General features: G+C 43.1%; 1 protein-coding gene across 3 annotated transcripts in view; it reads left to right on the top strand.

Annotated features, from left to right (window-relative positions):
* Window positions 1–21523, top strand: part of TRPC5 (transient receptor potential cation channel subfamily C member 5) — a 99037-nt gene that overhangs the window by 37960 nt on the left and 39554 nt on the right. For all 3 annotated transcript variants that reach the window (XM_048070614.2, XM_067004963.1, XM_048070617.2), the window contains one exon: window positions 6123–6644. In XM_048070614.2, coding sequence (XP_047926571.1) covers window positions 6123–6644 — 522 coding nt within the window. The remainder of the gene's footprint in view (window positions 1–6122; window positions 6645–21523) is intronic.

Genomic DNA, 21523 nt, shown 5'->3' with positions numbered 1-21523 from the left:
TGTTATGCCATATTTTCTCTAGCAGCTTCATTAAGGTCTGGATTTGTGATACTCCAGAACTTCTGTCCCTTTTTAATTGGACAAGTGTCTTTATTCAGCTAGCCCCAGGCTACCTGAGCATAGTAGAAAACCAAGATTAGTTTGATAGTTGGTCCTCTCAGAGATAATGTGACATAATATATAAACTGGAACTACAATCAACTTCTCAGCCATTCTTACACTGATGAGGAAGTGACAGCCAGAAGAGGGTGCAATTGCTCGTGGCACAACACTGGTCGTCCTCCTCTAAGCAAGATCAAGCGCTTTAGACACGAGCCAAGACTGGATTTGGTTCTTAGCTGGAGCAAGGCACAGGAATTCAGGGCCAAGCAGACCTCAAGACTGCACTTAAATACAAGAGGTTCAAGCACAAACTGTCCAACTCTTCAGCAGCATCCCTGTGGTCTGGAGAATAGAGTCCACACTGTGCACTCTTCATTTAGTCATCAGCCGCCTTATCTCATTTCCTCCACCCCATCAGGACGGGAGAGTGGCTCAGAGGAGAGAGTGCTCTGTCTGGGATGAGTTGCCATAGGCCATTTAAATGCATATTTGCAAAATCCTTTCCTTCTGAAGGCTTCTCTCTGCCTTCCTCTTTTTTAATCCGCAAATAAAAAGAGAAATAACGTAGCATCAGCCATAAGCGGGGACATCTTTTGACAGTCTCTGTGCTGCATTTCTCGAACACGTGGCTGAACACAGCGAGCTCGGATGCAGCTCTGCCACAGCCAAACACGGGGGTTTAGCTCTGATAACCAAACCCTTGCGTCTACCTCCATTTTCTAGCACGTGGATGAGAAGCCAAATTACAACTTGAAGTGTCTAGAGCTAACATGTCTGAATTAATGTACTTTGTTTACTGGTTGCAGAGAAGAAAGTTCAGTTACATAAGAATCAAATTAATTTATTTTTTGCATTATTTCAATAATAGTGCATTATATCTAGTGATTTTTTATTCAATGATACATATTTCGATGTTAATATGCATCATCGAGTAACCTTGGATCAGTGTTTGGCTTGCTACAAGGTGCCCAAAAGGTATCTATGTAAATTCTCGATTTTGCTTTATCAGTCTGAGGGGCAGAGACTTGACTTGGCTTTCCAGACATACCAGTCACTGAGCAGGCTTTAGAACCTGCTCCAGGAGGAGACTTTTCTTCAAGTGGATGTACTTTTTTTTGAAATTACCAGAAGAGTCCAGTAACAACAGAGCTTGTTCAAAATTATGTCTACAACCAAGCATGCTTTATGCTGGCATTAAGAACTTGTTCACAACCAATACAAAAGCCCTTAAAGTACATTACTTTGTTATCAGTTGGTGATGTTCATTATTCTTCATTAACTAAATGACATTTCATTCAATGAATTGCTCTTTAGTTAAAAAATAACCTCCTTTTTAATATAGATGCTGTCATCACTCTCAGAAATACAAGATGTCTCCCAAGGCATGCCTGATTAAGACATTCAGTTATTGAAATCAGCACCGCTGCATCACCTAAAATGAAAGCTTACATTTGTAGGAGCATGTAACATTTTCCCCAGAGTCCCGTACAATGAAAGAAATGCCCGTGGGGTCCTACCAGTGAAATCAGTTGTTGATGGGTTTAGGCAAGGAGCAGGATTCAGATGGCCACACCGGCCACACCATACATTTTTTTCAAGACCCTGTTGCTAGTAACACAGCTGATCCACAGTCTGGCTACCCTGACTCTGTCTCTCCTCCTCTCTTTGCGGAGCTGTATCTCCAAGCACCACAAGACTGTGATCCTGAATAAAATCAGTCCCTGCTAAAGCTCCTGCTGACCACGGAGCCTCACGCTGAATTGACAGGGTACAAAATCTTTTTTGTATGACAAAAATTGGCCGTGCCTGTTACAATGCTTTTGGATGGCACACGCACTTCCCCCATAGAGCTGCACATAGAAAAACAACCTAGAAATAGGAAATCCTTGCTCAGTAAATTAACCAAGCTTCCATTTCTGCTAGCATTTTATTTAAAGTCTTCCATGAAATTGCCTGAGTCTGTTTTTAATAGAACATTGTTTGGCAATTAGAAAATCTTCAATATATAGCTCAATCAAAAGGTTATACTAGCTGAAAATAATGACAGTATATTTACAGTTTGTCATGGTTATACATGCAGTTTATTATGCTAGTCCAGGTGAAGTGCTAGTTTAGGGAATGGAGATGGCCTGAAAATGTGGCGATTCCATCTGGAACAAGTGAAAGTGTTATTAGCTATTTTCAAGCAAAGCTGGTGGTGTTCCTGATGAACATTTTCAATGCATCTCCGAACAAGATGTGTATTTAAACAGCCTCTGGCCCGAGAAGCTTACCGTTAGAGGAACAAAAGCTGGGAGGAAGGGGTTTCATGCTTAGGCTTCGCTTTCTGAATACACTCTGTTCACTTCATGCCTGGAGCACCAAGGTTTTCTCTGGGGAGGTGGCAGCTGTGAGCACTAGGAACACCAAGGAGCCCTGAACATGACGGGTGACTGCCTGGTAGCCTTACCAGACCCTTATCAGGAGGACTGTCAATACTGAGGGGCACAAAGTATTAAGCAAAACAGAAAACCATCCCCAAATAGCAGACAGAGCCAGGCTCCTTCAAAGATAAGATTTTGAACCTGACCAGCAATTTCTCTCCTGCAGAATAGCCTTTTCACCTAGTTGTCTTTATTTATTTGCAGAGATGGATGGCAGATGCCGTATAAACATTGTAACTTGCTTGGAAGCCTTTCAGTGTTTAAACCTGGGTATTTACTTCTCTTCTACTCCTCATTCTCCCTGTTTACCATGCTTTGGTTCACATCACCCAGCAGTCTTGGGGACTCAAGCTGGATTGCTGTCCACCACCAACCCAGACTACATGCTCTGGGGACACTCAGAGTGGATCAACTCCAAGCCCAAACCCCCAGAAGACGTATAACATAGCCATCAGGTCTTCAGTGCTAGTTTTTTTTTTTCCCTTCACTTTGTATTTCTGCTCCTTTTACACCACACTAGTTACTAACATGAGCAAAGATTCCTGTTCTTCCTATCTGCAGATTCTTTCCAGCAGCATGTTGTTTACTAGAAAACTTCTGTTTTCCTGCTCAGAGGAGAGCTCAGCTGTACCAAATGGTGCTTTTATGTCAGCTATTCCTCCATTTTCTTCTCCAAGGAGCTAAGCTGGTTTCACACACACCCTCCATTTTAAATAAAGGTGATATTTCACTCACTGCAACATCATTCAGAGAAGCGGTGGTACACTGGTGAGTGGCCTCCATTTATGAGGCTTAATTCAAGAAAGATGGTACCAAGCATTCGATCACTCGCTGTTAGCGGTAGCATCAATATCTTAAGCGAACATTACCAGGATAAAATGCAAACAAGGCACACACCCCTGTGCAAGTGCTGGCAATAAGGTTCTGAAGGACTCAGCTTAACAGCTTGTGTCAGGTGATGAGGTTAATGGAAAAGAATTTGTTATTCAGGTCACTTAATGAGAATAACCTTGGGAGAGCTTAGCAGGGACCTTGGGGTAAAATAATTTATTCCTTTTCTGCTTCCATCACTGCAAGTTAACCCAAGACAGAGAAAAAGCTGATCTAAACATGAACTCAACCTGTCAGAGCTGTTGCGGAGAAACATCAGCAACACAAGGCGTGGTTGTAGTATCTGCTGCCCCTCCAGTGGTAACAGGCAGCATGTAGCCTTAAGAGCAAAGGCTTTGCATAGCCCCATCTTTAAAACAAGACAGCTTGGTCGGTAAGATGCAACTTATCAAAGCACCGCACAAGACAGGAACAAAAATAATCACTGCAAGCCATGTAATTTTGAGCCAGTGCCTACTCTTTGGATCAGCTGGGCACAGGGAAGAGGCACAGCAGCCATCCTTTGCACTGCTCCTATTTGTGTTCTGCTGATTTGTTTTGCTGCTCAGCTATAATCAGCAATAAGCTTCAGTTCCTGTGATTCGAGGCATTAGAGCGATCTGCTTCCAGACCCCAGAGAGCCCCTGTTTCTCTGCACTGCCATTGCCCTTCGTGTCCTTTTAATTAAAGCGCTGCAAGCTGCCCAGGAAAACACATCTTCCACAGAGCGGCTGCCTCATCTAACAAAGCAGAGCTCTTGGGGGGAGGGCTTGTGATAGGAACCAGAATAAGGGGTGAGAAATCACTTGACATACCCTCAGTCTAATTCCAGGCCTTAAGACAACTATTTTGTGAGCCCTACATCCAGACATAGAAAGCGTCAGGAGCAGGACAGCAGCAGACGAGACCAGCTCCATCCCCACCTGTAACATAGCCTTGTCTGCACAGGCCTGTTCCCTGTTGTGAGCAGCAAGGAAACTTCTGTGTAAAGCTGAAATTCCTTTCTACAGCTGTGGGTACAGTAACTTCCATGTAGGAAAACAACATTAAACTTGACAGTGAGGGATAGGGGGGAAGCGTTCTTCCTTGGAGGCAGGGACTCTGAATCCAGCAGCCAGCAACTGACTGAAAAAGGTGGGGAGGAAAGATAAATAGAGTTATACAAGCACCAGGGCTTAAAAAAGTGCTTCTAAGAGAGAAAGAAGAGAGGAATCTGCACCTTTCTCTTGACATTTAACAAACTACCTAACCCAGCTAAGCAAAGGAAAAGAAAGGAAGTCAAAGACCTTACAAAGAGAGCTGCTCTCAGCTGTTTGTTACCACAGATCTTAAAATACCTTCATCCAACCTTGCACAGAGACACCAAGCCCTGCATGACCCTCAGCAAATCCTCTCTGCCAGTCTCTGCTTTCCCCCAGCAGGTGTATTTATGGGCTCCCTCCTGACCCTGCAGGGACCAGCCCTGCTAGCAGAGGCTCTGTACACCTGTGTGGCAGTGGGCTGCTGGCGATTTCACTCCTCATTTCACAGATTTCACAGCTGGGTTGCAAAGGGGTTTATCAGCCCAGGAGTCTTCATCCCCTTGGTGCTACAGGGGCACTTAGCTCCTAGGGAAATGGGTTCGGTGCTTCGACCTTCGCTGTCTCACTGCCAGTCTTGCATCTAGCCTACCGAAGGATTTCTAGCTGGTTGCCTCGTACTAGTTTGTCATCGCTTTACTTTTGTTTCTTTGCAGACTGAGTAATGTTTCCTGTCATTAGAACTCTTTGACAGTCGTTTCTCTGAAACGCCTTTGACATTTGCGAGGGGAAGCAGGCCTACTGTTCACCAAAACCAGCAATCGCCCCCCGAACAGCAGGATGCCAGCTGCCAGGGCAGGAGCGGTGGGCACACTCTGTACAGTATGCCTGAGTAATGATTAACGCACAACAAAGAGAGCTGCCTGCGCTGCAAATGGAAGCACACTGCGTGCTTGGGATGTAAGAGCATTTCGGTCTAATTTTGCACTCTGCATATAGTAATAAGACACAACAGGGTGTGCATTAAGCTCATCTTTTGAGAAGTGCAACAGTAGCTGAATAATGCACACCCTGGAGTGTCTTATTTGTAGTGGACTATGGCTCATTAATTTTACATTTAAATTTTTTCAAATCCATTAAAATAAAAACAAATCTATTCCGAGGGCAGTTATGTAATGTATCCTTCCACTGAAAAGTAATTTCAAATAAAAACAGTAGGGAAAAGGTGAGGAAGAGCTTTGCTCAACTGTGTTCGGTTCGGTTTGTACAGGGCATTCTATGAGTAGGTCCTTGGCCTGCTAATGCACATATGTAATGGAAATAATGATAGTTATGGAAATCTATTCAGTGTACACTTTTTTTCTTTCTTTCTGTGTAATTACCTATGCCTTTTGTCTTCCTTTTTCTTACAAAAGTCCACTTTTCGGTATGTGAACCAGTAGCCATTTCAGAACAAGTTCATGTATAGAGCATTCAAATGGGATTGTAACTGATTTTCCACCAAACCGATCCTGCTCTGGAGGCAGAGTCATGAAAATGGTTTTGCCATAACAGAAGCATGTACATATACATGGACACAATAGGATTTAAGGGACATAGGGTGTTATTACTTTGTTTTGTTATGAGGTCACTTTGAAAGTCTGATGGAGAAACGTCTGCTTTCTGCTGTCCCACATGAAACATGACTGTGCTTTATCCCTTTCTATAGGTTCCAACCTTGATGATGGACACCCAGTTTTCAGAATTCACTCCAGATATCACCCCAATAATGCTGGCGGCTCACACCAACAACTATGAAATCATCAAACTGCTTGTCCAAAGACGGGTAACGATTCCACGCCCACACCAGATCAGATGCAACTGCGTGGAGTGTGTCTCCAGTTCGGAGGTGGACAGCCTGAGGCATTCCAGGTCAAGGCTGAACATCTACAAAGCCTTAGCCAGCCCTTCGCTGATTGCCTTATCGAGCGAGGACCCAATCCTGACGGCTTTCCGACTGGGCTGGGAGCTGAAGGAGCTCAGCAAAGTGGAAAATGAGTTCAAGGCTGAATATGAAGAGCTTTCCCAGCAGTGCAAGCGTTTTGCTAAGGACCTTTTGGACCAAGCGCGGAGTTCCCGAGAACTGGAGATCATTCTCAATCACAGAGATGATCAGAGTGAAGAGTTGGACCCCCAAAAATGTCATGATTTGGCAAAGCTAAAGGTAGCAATAAAGTATCACCAGAAAGAGGTAAGAGTCATCCGAATGCAAAGGTGTGTGAGGGGTATGGGTGGTGGATAAAATGACGCATTTCTCTAGTTTCCATGGGTTTGTTCAGGAGAGCTGAGTTGGACTGAGTGGAGAACCATGTGCACATGGGTTTGTCATGGCCCAGGAGGTTCAGCATGCCACAGTGACGGCGTGAGGCTGCTGACAATCAAGGGCAACAGGACCTGGACTGCGGCGGCGGGTTGTGGGTTCTATGGCATCGACATTTTCTGTTTCAAAGATATTCGAATCCCATTTCATTGTAACCCAGCCCCTTACAAAGAACAGCCTTCGGAGATTTCCAGGTTTGTTAGCTCTGAAAGCTTTTCCCACTAACTGCCTTTATACGTGAAACAAAGGCTAGAGGGTATCGTCTGGCTCATGGAGTTCTTGACTGCAGGAAATAATATAATATCATCCTAGTTTCCTCCAGCCACAAGACCCTCCCTGGCACCCATTCGGCACTAACTCATAAGAGCCACAGAAACTACAGCAGCACAACAGAGCAGAAGAGAACAAGGGCATGCTCAGCATCCCAGGTTTTCACATTACCAGCAATTTTCTTAAGTGAAAATGCTTGTGTGATGCTAGGAAGTGGATCCCAGTCATGCAAATACTTCACAACTGAAGCACCTCCAGTTGATTCTTCCTTCTTCATTTATCCATGTTTTAGGGACTCAGAAGCAATTCCCAGAACTTCAAACTTCTGCCCACATTACCAGAAAGGAAAGACATAATTCAGGTGAAGGGCACAGAGCCTTTCAAAAGCCCTGCAGATCCAGAGATTTATAAGTTGATTCAATAAAGGCCATGAACCCAGGGAGAATGCTGACAACAATTTCATTAGTTGGCTCTGGATTTGCCTTCTCTTTCCAAACCTGGACAGAGTTTCGTAGATGATATATTGCTGTTGGCCAGTGATGTTCTCAGGTTATCTGAAAGAGGAATTTACTTTGCTTGGTTGAGGGACTTAATTTCAATGTATATTACATTTTTCTATATCCAGAGGGTGACAGGAATGGTGGAAAAGCTCACCACATTATTCTTTTCACTGTCTTCCTTACTTTGTTTTATGCATTGACCCAGATGTGGACAGCCTGATAAGATAACATTCCACCTCCCATAAAGGCTGCTCTTGTCACCTGAGCTAAAACAGTCAAGAAGGGAAAGATGCAGATTTGCCTTTCTTCCCTTTGCTCTGTTTTGCCTCCTGAACACCAACCTCTTGCTGCAACAAGCTGGAGCTGAAGCCTCAAGCTTTCTGGGATTTAGCACGTGGTCAACTTAGTGTTCTTGCTGTGCTGCTCCAGTGAAGAATCAGCAAGGCTCACTGGCCTCCATGTCAATTTTGTTTCTTAACTCTAGCTGACAGTGCTGTGTAACACCATAGATTCATTAGGGGCATGAACAAGTAGTGAAGAATTAATCTACAGAAGTGTAATACAGTTTCACAGTTCAGATGTTCCTTGAATCTGAAAAGGTCCGGAAACTCTGCTTCATTTTTCTGCAGTCCTGATAGCTGCAGACACTGCCCCTGCACGCACCCTTCTGCAGCCAGGGCACCCCCAGCGCTGCTGCCTGGCGATCACTGCAGAGCTCGGTGTCTTGTCGCTGCTCAGGCTCACTCGTGACACCCGAGCACCAATCTGTGACTTCCCCTTGTCTTGCGTTCGTATTAGGAGACCCTAAGTCTGAAGAGGCTTCCTACATTTGAAATGCAGTGCCGAACAGTCCCGAAGCTCTTTTATTTTCAAATAACAAATTTTTAATCTTTGCTTGCTTGCTTGACAGCTTTCATATCTTTTTTGGGGGGGAGGGAGGGCATATTTTCCTGAAGTCCAAACATATGGGCAAGTTCCATGTTTTGTGGCATATTAATGACAGTTCCAGCACAGAAATGATAGTGAATTAGCACAAGCTCCATGTTGCCAGCTAATGTCAGCGCTGTTTCAAGGTGGAATACTGGTGGGCAGGGACAGAACGAATGAGTTGGGGAAGCCAGCACTACTGAACCAGATCGTCCTACCTGGTTATTCACACACGATGCAGCTGGTGGCATGGTGTTTGCATGTAGCAGTAGTTCTTTAATCCTGATAATTAGTCCAATACAAAACACCAAGCAAGATACAAATGTCATTGCCAGCTTCTGAAAAAAATGAGTAGGAGCATTTGGTGGGAGACACTGAAAAATGCCTTTTAATCATGATTGAAAAGTATCAGACTGAAAAAAAAATTGTGGGGGACAAGAAGGAAAATAGAAACAAGTTCAGTTTCATGAAAGACAGTTCTGCAGAGAGGAGCAGCAAACTTTTTAAAAGTAGATCATCTTGTTCCACTGAAGCATTTTATGTCGTAGCTTTGACAAACTTACAAGTCAGATCTCCAGTAGCATAAGATGAAAATACAGAGTGGATGTTAGCTTTTTCCTGGGGCTGTAAATTATTACTGCAGTTGGTAATTCTTTATATTCAGAGTAAGGAATGTGTGATCTCACATAGATTTTAGACTAATTGCTAGAGAAAATTTCCTTCAGCTTCTTTTTGAGTGAAGTAGACCTCAAAAATTCCCCCCAAATATTAATTGATTTTATTTCAGCTTAATCAGGCAGTTATGTTCAACTTCTAGATTCTTTCTAAAGAAGTTGTTTAGAGGGAGTTGGTAAAAAGATCATTGCTTTTGGACAGAGGTTCTTTGCTGTGTGTTTTTGGTAGGGAACAGATCTTAGAGTTGCTCTTGCTTTGTACCAACACAAGGAGGCTGGAAATTCAGAGTAGTCTTTTACGAGACATGTTTTTCAGTGTTTTTTCTCGAAGGCATTTCGTATGAACTCACTGTGCTTTTTTTTTATTTTCCATTGCACTCTGCTACTGAAGAGTAGGTGCTGGTTTTGCTCTAGATGCAGAAAAATAACAGCATTCAAGTTCCTAGTGCAGGTTGATGATTTCTGGCAGTGAACATACAGGACTGGAAAAAATCCTGATGGGAAAACCTGGACAGCAATGGACAGTTTGTGCTCCAAAGAGCCCTGGAGGAAAGGGCTCTGAACCCTTGGAGAAAAGGTTTTCAAAGCTAGTTAGGCTGCTAAATATGCAGGTAAGCAGGCAATAAGATTTTAAACAGAGTATAATTTGGTTAAGTGCCTAAATCCTGTTGGAGATCAGACACTTATCTTGCTGACGCATTTTGAAACTCCACTGCTAAATTATCGGCATGTTTTGGCAGTTTCTCCTAACTACTGGAGAAAAATCTGGTCTTGTATGTTAATTTTAGCAAACAATTAGCAATCTGCCCCACCATGAACACAACTCCCTGTTCCCTGGACTGAATCCAGTAAACATCGTCGGGGTATATGCAACTCCACCTTTAGATCTGGCCTGAGCCCCTCAGTCTTTGCAGTGAGCAGCCTGAAGGAGGGCTGATGAGTGAGTGGAACCACATCAGCTCCTTCGGCCTTACCTTCTGAGAGATCCTGGCATCATCACAACGGGTCCATCTCAGCCTGTATCCCCAGGTAAATCCCTCTGCCCTGTAAGCACGGCCCAGGGCAGGCTGTGAAGACCTGAATCACTCATCATCCAGGCTGCAGGTGCATGTATGCCTCGTGGCACAGGTACGGGTTTCATCTTCAGAAGGGTAGACAATTCTCCCAGTTTTTTTCGACAAAAAAAGGTACAAACTTGGATTCCCCCAAATGTTACATGTGCTAAGTGTTTTATAAACTGACAAAGATGTTGCTTACAAGGAAGGAAACCCTTTTCCTTTGGGAGAGGACCAAAAATTGGGAAAAAAAAATCCTGTTTTTCATGTTTGTTTTCAATAAGCCCCTAGATCCTAGAAGGTAAATTACTGTTCACACAGAAGGAAAAAAAATCAGTTATACAGGAAAGATTAAAGTGTGCCTTAATGTAGCTTTGTATACGTTGCATATACACAATATATATTAACATACAACACTGCATATATTTGATATTAGTACATTGTACATGCTGTGCAATGTTCCCAGGCTCCCTCTCCACCTCATCTCAAGTGTGGAATGGTTGTGTCGTCAGGGTCAGATTACAGAGGAGCCCTGATAGTTTCTTTGGAAGATAGGAAAGATTTAATATTTGTGATTGCTGTTTGCATGGCAGTCACAAAATATTAGGAAAAAAAAATGAGGGCATCTGTAGTACATCGTGAAACATGATGAGCTAGATCCAGCACTGACACATCAGTCTTCTCTGGGTCCACTTTCAGAAGAAATAATCTTTGTAGGATCGTGGGAGTTCATGTGCTTAGAGACAAGTAGGCTTTCCCATAAATGCTCTGTAGTATATGGCATTTATCTTCATATTACTGCTTTCCATATTCTTTTATTCATGACTAATTTGGAAGAAGAAAGGTGCTGAAGACTTATCACAAAAAGGCTTCAGTCTTCACTGTGCTGTTTCTGGCACCAAGTTAGCTCTGCATTTGTTAATTTGTTTGTATTTCTAAGAAAAGATGGGGAGAAGTCATCTCTTAGGATCTCAACAGGCACTTACACACGGTTGTATGTACAGTGTACCGTCACTGTATTAAAGAATAAGAACATAGGCTGAATTTAGATATAATTTCTGCATCCTTTAATGTTTTTACATTGCCAAAATAATGTAAAGCAACTGTATTGTAGCAGCTAATCTGGTCTAAAAGAGCAGGTGACTCCTTGCAGAGTAATTTGAAGTTCTGCAAAGCAGATACAACATTCTGCTAAGCTGCAGTACCCATAGTACCAATATACACTCAGCCCGTTCCAGCTGTCCTGCTCTCCATCACAGGTCATTCACGTCTTCAAAATGAAGTAGAACATCACAGTAGTGGGTTTTTAATACTTTGTATTTTTCCTGTGCTGGTAGTTGCAGATGGCTTTGCAGGTTCAATTGAGATGTCTGGAAGAAACACACACAATGCAAAGCACTCAGAAAAGATGTATTTTATCTAAGACTGTTTTGCTTAGCACTTTCACTGAGTTAGATCAAAGGGCGGCATGAAATTCCCTTTCAGAACCTGTAACCTTAGTCTCTCTTACTCACTGTACTCTAAATCAATGACAGGGAAGGAGAGAAATGGAATTGTTTGTTTTTCTAATTCAGAAATGGTGCTCTTTGCTGTTTGCTCTTCAGGATGCAGCTTCAAAAGTTCCAGTTCATTTTTCCAAGTCATTTACATAGACAAGTACCTCCTGAGATACAGTACCGGAGTGAATGAATAATCATTCCTGCCATGCCACATATTTTTCAGCTGTGTCTTGACTCCGTCAACTGCGTGGCTGCGGTTAGAAGCACAGCATCCTTCCCCGGGGAGCGTGCATAAACTTGGTGAATTTCTAAGGGCCCTTCAGTTAGCGTATAACAAGAGCTTTTAAAAATATCAGAAGTGCATGAAAAATGAAGTGCGAGGTCTGTGAAAATCAGAGCTCATCTACTGCACCTTGTTTACCTGTTTTGAAAGCCACTCAGGTATTTTGATGGATAGTCGCAGATCCTTCTTTGCTTGCAGCCAGGGCTAAGTTGTTCTCCCCTGGTTTTGTCTGTTTTCTTGCCACACTGCCTGGAGGCATAATGATACAAGGCTGAGTATTTGTATTGTGCTCCTTAAAGGCACAATAAAAAGCTAGCTCTTCAGTGCACTTGCACAGCTCAGATTAATAAACAGGGTTGTGCTTTCAGGTTTCTAGAAGGAAATCATTCCGTGTCATGAAAAGATCTTTATTAGGACTAGATGGGGGGAGGCAGAGCTGCTGCCTGTGGGAGCTTTTTTCTTTTCTCATGACTTGGCACATCCATATCCCCCAGGGTATTAGGTAGTGGAGATGGTGTGGTTACACCACTTCCCGGTCCATCCTGCACCGCAAACCTGGACATAAGGTGAGGGATTTCTAACCCAGTGCCCGACTGTCACCATTCATTTTCCATCGGCATTTGTTTGGTATCGTACGCAGCAAAGTTGCCATCTGATGTGTGAACAGCGGCCTGTGCTAAAGGAAGCTGTTCTGTCTCAGACTCAGTCCCAGCAGGCAGACGACTGCATTGCAAAATCTTCCGTGCATGTGGCACCAATGGAGCTGTTATCAGCAGTGTCAGGACTTTGGGGTGACAGGTGGGGACACTTGTCCACATTTGCACTCCTAACACAGGTTTTTTTTCCTGCTGATTGCTGCCGGGGCAGTGGGGTGAGTGGTACGTACCCCTCCTGTAAGGGTTGTGCCGTTGCCAGATTTATTCATTCAGTTCTGGAAATGAGCGTGGAAATCTAACCCCTACAGCTGCATTGTGTTACAGAAATTAAGAGAAGTGGCATCTTAGTGTAATGTCTCCCCAGACTGGAAAGAAGAAGAAGAAATATTCAGAGGACTGATGGTTCATCAGTTTGACAAAGTGGACTTGAATGTTTATTTGAGGAAACAGTATTATTTGGTATATTATTCATGTAATACCAAAATGTTCTAACTTGATGAAGGTTAGGCACATATTGCAGCTGTCGCAGAACAGAACTGCAGAAGACTCTCTTTTGACGGCAAAATCATCTCTGACTAATCTTGCCATGCACAGATTTGAAAAAAACAACATAAGACTGTTATGTCAGTCAGGGACAAGGACTCTGCTTGAATTAGGGTAACATGTATCAGGCAGTAAATGCCTGGATCATTCGTTAAGTCATTTTTGGTGCTGGTGCTTCTAACTTAAATGGTCTCTTGGACAAAGACAGGAAATATGTTGAAAGCTAAAGGGATTGTAACAGTTTTAAGAGTGATTTAGTGAGTTTGTCAGTTCCCTTTACTTCATCTATCCCATCAGTCTTGTTGCTAGTAGGAGAGGAGGGAAGCCAAAAGCGGGACATGATTGATTGGCTTTCCACAGACAACAGAAACTGGAAAGGAGAAGTGACACCTTGGATATTGTGTGAGCAGCGTTCAGTCTTATCTTGTTTGAAGGTCTAGAGTATCTTTCAGAATCAACTGTACATCAGTCTAGAAGAGTATATCGTATTATTTCATACTTCGCTTTGAATGATACCCCAAAATAATGAACTCTGGGAAGAATATTGCTGTGTACTCTCCCTTTTGGATATAGAAATTATCATTATTAATTATCTGATTTCTGTGAATTTCAGCTTCATTTTTGTCTCTTAGTGAAGAGTGTTACAAAACTCCATAGACAAAGGAACTGAGATTCCACTCCCCTTCCGCCTCTCGCGCATACTTCAGATCCATCATCATCCAGACGAGCCATGTAGATGCCTCATGATTGAAAACATGGTTACGTCGCACTTCTTCACTCCGAGACAAGTGAGACGGATAGATGGGTTATTTATCATCCCCCCCTAGCTGAGATCTTGTGCAGAATGGCATTTAAAAGCTGGGACTACAGTTTTTGTGTCCTTATTCTTTCTTTCCAACCCCTGGCCAGTTGAGCAAACATCCTGCAGCGAGGAATATGTCCTCCTCACCCTACAACAGTGATATTACTCAGAGGTAGCCGTCAGAGGTTCCCAGGGATGTGAGAAGTGTTTGCAGCATGCTGGTCTGTTCTTTTGTGGATATTGGAGAAAATTTACTCAAGAGAAGGTAAGGTAGAAGGAAAAAGGGAACCAAAATTAAATAGTTTCAAAATAGACATTTCTCAGGCATAGAAAGGAAACAAATGAGAAATGTTTTAGAAGTTTTTATTAACACTAATAGGATAAAGTAGGTATGTATTTAAAGATACTTGTGAATGACTTTTAAAATTCTCATGTTTTCTTTACTTGTCACTTATTTAATGTAAATGTTAAAAATTCACTCGGGAGAATAAACCCAGCCTTTTAAAAGTCAGTACCTGCTCCACTTCCTCTGAAGCCTGAGAGAGCTCCCGGTACTCACTTGCAAGACCTGTAACTCTTGAAGTGCTGTCTGCAAGAGGACTTAGGAAAGATTGCAAGGTTTGTCTCTAAGCGGTTTTTAGCCTGAGTGGTTTTTCGGTGCTTCTGTGCAATGTGTCTGATAGCCTCTGCTCGGCTCTTGGAAATCGCTTAGTGCCGTGTGGATTAACTGACCCTCATCGCTTGGGCTCAGCACCTCCTTGTGCTGCACCTTTGGGAACTGAATCTGTGCCTAGGTAATCTTTGTAACAGAACTGGAATATTTTCTGGAATTGGTTCTGCAGGAATTTATTTATCAACTCTGTTCTGCTCTCTGCTAAAATGCATGCTCTAAATTTTTGCTTCTCCTGCTGCAAGGCTCCTTTCTTTTACCTGGCCTCTCGCTCAGGCTCTGACCCAGCAGAGCTGGGCTGTGGGCTGTTGGCTAGCAGGGTGGCCTCCACGAGCACTGTTCAGCAGCTTGCCTTTATTCAGGGCAGGATTTATGCCCATGTTTACATCCCGCTGGCATGGGCTATAAATAAAAATCTATAGCTAAACACACATTTAAACACTCTGAATAGAGGTGGAGGTAATCTCAAGCTTAAATACTTTGTTAATTGCTTCTTCCATGAGTAGGCACTCAGGATTTACAAGCTTCTACCTTTGTCCTAGAACATGCGGGACATCTTTTATTTAAATATTTAAACCAATCCAGCATAAATTCATGAAAACTGTGATCTTGATGGAACTGTGGCAGGATTTTAGCAGTTATTCGATCTTGCTTTTTGTCAGCATTCACATCACTAGTGACTTTCCAGTTGCTATAACTTAAACTGAGTTCGTGTCTGCTACCGTCAAGAAATGTGTTAGGGATAGGAGACCTATAGTTGAGATTAATGTGTCATCACCACTTAAAATATTTTAAGAACAGATTAGACAAAATTCTGTGTAATTTAAGGCCATATGTTCATCTGTGGAGGATCTGGAGTTTGTTTTATCCACCAGCAGAGGATCTGAGCAATTTGTGTAGCACCAGGTTTCCCTGAAGGACTCTTCCAGCTGAGCTAGTGATCTTAATGGCAGGAATAACTGCCATTTGGATGTGCATCAGTGCTTCGCTGTGAGGAGTAATATACATGTGAGTAGCAGCTGTTTTCGGTAGGATATTCATCCTGTACTTCCCTGAAGAAAAAAAAAAAAGAATAAAAAAAAAGAAAATAGATTATCTCTTGGAAATGCCTGATGAAGAATGTTGAGCTGTAGTCTCTTCTCTCTGAGTTACCCAGCCTCTCCTCCAACTTCTTTGTTTCATTTCTTCCCTTCTCTCCCTGTTGCAGAAAGTACTTAATTAACAGGATGAACAGCCATTAGGTGTTTACCCTCTGCAGTTCATGCTTCAGCAGCAGAATGTAAATAACTTTGCAGTCATTAACAAGGTTGAACTTAAAAAAGAAATGTGCTACAAAAGAGGATTTTCTTATTCATCTCACTGTTTGCAACACTGCAAACTTGAGGAGGCTGCTATTTCTTATGTAGAATATCTGATCTCATAGGGCTTACTGGCTCTCTGCAGCAGACATCAAATTAGGCCTCAGATAGTTACTTTCTTCTGTTTCTGGGCTAATTTAGAGATGTAGCTCTTTGAGTATTGCCCACTGGAATTTCCTTTAAGAGCATTCAAACTGATAAAACAATCTCATTTCCTTTCTTGTCTTTGGTTACAAAACGGAGGCAGAATGGTTCTTCTGTCGCGCTAGAAGTGCCTTGTGCTCCTTGGTTCTGAGCAGGCACATCTGGAGGATTTGGGAGTGCAGGAAAAAGGCTATTTTAAAAGTGTGTGGGTTTTGTACACCAGTTCATGTTTCTGAAGTCCAAGTTAGGGTAAGGAGCTTCTGCGTCTTCACAGAAGGAAAGAAATTCTAATCAACTGATGCTGGAAGTTCGAGTTTGGAAGGCTGAGCTCCCACAGCCCACCTGCAGAGCTGTATCGATGTGCGTGGGGTGAGAGGGGCACAGAGCTGCTGCTCCCCGCCCTGCCTGGCCACACCACACTCACCAGCACTGGGTGCTTGGGTGTCCTCAGAGACATCTCCCTTCAACCTGGGGACTGCCAGGGAGAGAGTGCAGGGAGTAACCCGGCAGGATGCACAGTGAGTGGAGAATGGCAATGGCATCTATCCTTCTCATGGCAGGATTGGATTCACAGGAAACCTTCGTTCCTTGCAGCAGTAGCTGAAGTACATACTTACGCTACTGCATCAGACACTGCAGCTACCTGACTGTCACACAGACTGCAAAACGGAGCTCAGTTTGCCTGGAAATCTGAAATAAAGCCAGAATAGCTTTAATTGTAAAGGGCAGCAACAAATAATCATACCCCCAAACGCAGTAACCTTACAGCTATTCAATTGCTATGTTTTGGATAATTGCTATGGAATATAGTCGTTATATAATATTATAATATAGTGTAATGTAATATAATGCTTATAATAAGTAATATATAGCATATAAAATAATAATAACCCGAAATGCAGTAACACTGCAGAAAGTGCTGCATTCAGCTACCAGGTTTCGGATAGCTGCTGTGGGATATGGAGCTGTTGGTGAGGTCTAACCTGTCAAAATGAGTGCCAGACAGGGAAAGCAAACTTAATTTCATGGCTCCCATGCCACATTTGGCTCTCAGTGGTAATCTCCCTGGGAGCTGCTGTAGCTGACTAACAGAAGAAGGCAGTCCGGCTTACTAACACAGGGCTCTGTAGTTATAAATTAGTGCTTATTCATCTATGAAGAGCATTCACTATCACTGTCTGCAGCAAGGGTACAGAAAAGAACTCCAACAAACTCCAAACAGAAGAGCCTGTTGGCAGCCGTCACGATAATCAGAATAAACGTAGAGAGATACTGTGCTCAGCCCCTGTGATGTCTATCAGGGAGCTATTTCAGTTGCTCCCTGAGGCATTCACATCTCAGCCCATCTGTGTCTGATCCTAAATTACTTATGACTGTGAGAGATAAGGGATTTCCCCATAGATAAGGGGAGGGGGGGTGGAATATAATTTTTGTGTTTGATATTTATATTAATGGCACAGCATGCAGAAAGCATTTAATTCCCAAGAAATAGAATCTAGGTGACATAAAAACATCAGTAAAGATTAGATATTAAGAAAAAGACACTCCATCCAGCAGCTGCTGTCTTCCCTTAAAAACATTCCCCTTGGTAGGGGATCAGGTGACAATGAGTATGATGAGCATCGAGAATGAAATTCTCTAATAGCACAAACCAGCTGCAAGCCAAATGTTACACAAACACCCTGGCAAGACTGAAAGAAGAAAGAGAAAACATAAAAGACTTGGTGTAGCAGCAGTTTCTGCCCTCAAAGTGTTTCCCAGCCGTGTCTGAAGCTGCAGATCTCACTTCTTGGAAAGGTGAAGACACTTATCCCCGTTTTCAGAGGCCAAATGAAGCGTCTTGCCTGATGCTGGCACAATGGTGCTGACCTCAGAAGAAAGTACGCTGAGTTGCATCTTACTAGTCATGAAGTGAATCTCACCTTCAGCTAGGGACAGGTTCTGCTCACAGATAATGCAGAAGGAGCTTGCTCTTCAGATTTCCTCCCAAAGAAACGCATCAGTGGCTTCGTCTACAGGAAGTCACCAGCCCAGGCAACGTTATGCCACAGGCATTGTAGCACAGAATGTTTATTTCATGCATTAGTTGAATTGCATATAAATGCCACCTTTTAGAAGCCTTTCTTTTCGTTAACACAGCTGTCAGAGCGTTGTCCATCATGTCTCTGGGATGATGACACCTGTAACAGACATGGGAGGCTCCTACAATGCAGCAGTATCGATACGGTGCCCGTTCCATACTGGAGAAGCACGCCGCAAGTCATATGCTCATCTTCCCAAACACAGCGCCCGCTACAGTACATCTGCCACTGATTCTGGGCCACCTACAAAACTGGGACAATATGCAGTTTTTGAAATGATCAAGCTCTCGGCTTCTCACGGTGCAGAAACTTTAACTGGTACCAAATCCTGTCGCATACAGTATGTTCATGTGAAATGATAAAAGGCTGTGATATACACACGCGCTATTTCTAACTGCAGCAAATGGAAAGGCTTTGAAAAAAAGATGAAAAAATGTCTTTGGGACCCTACCTACATGGAAATGGAGCTTGTGCTCAGGAAAGGCCTTTGCATAACCGATGTCGGAAAAGTCAATTTGCTTTTCCAGCTCTCAGTTTTGCCTATTCACAAAGTAGAAGATTGTTTCCTTAACTTTATAAAGAAATTGCAAATTACGGATGAAAAGTTCCACAACACTGTTACAGTTTTGGGTTACTTCACACCTCAAAAGGGCTAAAGCTGAGCTTTTTCCTGGTTTGGTATTTCATGTATAATGATTTAGCCCTAGATGATCTTTAATGAGTTGAGCATTTGATGGTTTAGTCAGCGAGTTCTGGTGACAACGCCTAGAAACAAAGATGAGACTGCCATTCACAGCAATACCTAGGGAAGTAGCTGTTAGCCATATTCTCTCAAGTTAACGTGAAATTACTGACAATTGGTTCTGTAGTCAGCACACCAAAAGCTTCTTTGACTTTTTCATTATAATTCAGATTTCCGGTGTTTATGCACACCAGAAAAACTGCATTTCAGCCAGCCGTAGTCTTTGCACCACGTAAGATCTAAGCCGTAGTAGCTACTAATTTTAAATCTGTGATTAATGAGTTGGGCTAAGATGAGTTAGCAGAAACGTGCATTAGTTATGTGCATTGGTATTTTCTTTTTAAGAAAAGCAGCATTTGACGGTTTGTGACATTAGGGAGGTTTTCCTGTGTGTGTGGTGTGCTTAAAATTTCCCTCAGGCCATTTTTAGTGAGGTTGGGATGGACTTGATTGGAAAATTTAATGGCTTTTTCCGTTTCTGTTCCCTTTTGCTAAGCTGATCTTTAAAGCTGGCCTTTCATGATGTGTGAATTTCTCTCCATTTGAAGAACGAGCATCAGAGACGGCATGGAAAGCAGATTTTATAAATGAGCTATTAGGCAGAGAGGAGGCACTTCTGAGATGCTCGCAAGTTGCACAGCAACCAGAGGAACATATAGTCATTTGATTTCTCAAATGACTCTGACTTTGACTCAAGGGAAAAACAGATTTGTTCTCCCCTTAAAGCTTTCTATCGTATGTGATAAAAAAAAAAAGTGTTTATACATTTTCCCCCTCAAAAAAAAAGTTATACCTCATCTCTGAGAAATAGCAGTGTCTATTACCATGTAAATTACTGCAGAACATGTCCGGTCACAGCTCCTCTTTGTGATCTTAAATGAAAAAATCCAGCAGCATAACCCTCCCTATCTTCTAGCTTTTAAACATAACACGTTGACCCTTCTGAAACAACAGATTAAAAACCAATGAACCAAGCAAAAATCAATGCTTGGTGGTTTTTTCAGTTTCTGGAGAATCGTTTCTTTCATCTCTGTCCCCAGATTTGGGATTTTACAATACCATTTTCTGGTAGTTATGGGCAACAGGTCTTTGCTTTTTCTGGAGATCATTGCCATATCAACTGTTGTCCAGTTCCTGCTGTGTGTGCTTGTGAAGTTAGTTCCAAATCAAAGGTGCTTCTGATTTTCTTTTCTGATACCCTCTGGACTGCTGTGTCACTCATATGTCAGATGCAGCAGTCGTGTTTACTGCAGTAATAACACGTAAACATCCAGCTTCATAACTGCCTGCTGCGCCTCTTGGAGATTTTAGTTTCAGTACTAATTTTGGTCAGTCCATGTCTTTGAATTGCCCAGTCCAAAACCGGTCTGATTCTGATATAACCAACCAGTTACAAAATAGAAAATACATTCACAAAACTCAAAAAGAACTGCAGAAATGACTTTGCTTAACTTCTGTGACATGTTACTTTGCTTTCTACAACACCGTTCACACCAAAAATCCATATTCAGAAGAAACTAGGTAAGATGTAAGAGCTGGAGAGAAAGGAGATTGTTATTTGATTTTTTTCCCTCTTGCTGTACGTTGTTCCTGGTCTTCTGGCACTGTGGGAGCTCTGCAGGGTGTTTCCAAATACCACTTGCCATCAGAATGGGGGCTTGCGATGCCACCGCTGCCTCGTGCTGTGGGATCAGGGACTGAGGAGACCCCAGCATCGCCTCCTCCCACTGCCTTCGCTTGTCTGCTACTGCTAGCTCATTGCTCCCTTTTATTTTGCGTTGGTTTGGCTGTTTTGAACGTGGCAGGATCGTGCTCTGCTTGTGTAGAGCACTCTGAGAATTGCACGTGAAAAGTCCTTGTGTACACTAAATAACTTTGGGCAGTTCTGGCAGGGCTTGGGTGTTTAAAAGATACAGGCGTGTGCTGAAACTTGCATTAAGAAATCGTCTCTTTCACACCAGATGTGATCTCCTGGTGGCAAACTCTAGGTACAAACGTTTTAGATGTGACGAGGAGAGCCTTGTAAGTAAGTGTCTCATAAATGCACACGAGGTGGCTGATGTGTTCTTAGCCCTGGCTGCATCTGCACTGGGTGGACTAGTGTCTGCACAGGAGTTTCTGCTGGGGCTGAAGGTGCAGAAGGAAACCCTTGCATTCAGAAGCCAGTCCCTTTGCCGCCACCATGGCATCTTTCTTCCAAGAGCTGTTTTAAGTTATAGTGGGAAAAGAGTGCTTTGCCTGATAAAATCAAGCTTCCCTGACGGGGATAGAAGAGAGCACTACACGAAGATAGCACGTTAGCATGCCATCCCTCCCAGAGCTCCCTGTTAAATAGAGATGAGCCAGGTGTAATGAACAGCAGTGTCGTCTTAGTTGAGGTTCACTTTGGAACTCGCAGAGCCCAGTGACAAACCTGAGTTCAGCAGATCAGGAGGGGTAACTTCACAGGCTGCTGGAGGCTGGCAGGGACCTCTGTGCCCATCTGCTCCAGCCCCTGCTCCAGCAGGGCCACCCCGAGCAGGGTGCCCAGGACCACGTCCAGACCC

The sequence above is a fragment of the Anser cygnoides genome, chromosome 13 (genome assembly GCF_040182565.1).
Source record: "Anser cygnoides isolate HZ-2024a breed goose chromosome 13, Taihu_goose_T2T_genome, whole genome shotgun sequence".
NCBI lineage: Eukaryota > Metazoa > Chordata > Aves > Anseriformes > Anatidae > Anser > Anser cygnoides.
The sequence above is the reverse complement of the archived record's forward strand: the minus strand, read 5'-3'. Positions and strand labels throughout refer to the sequence as shown.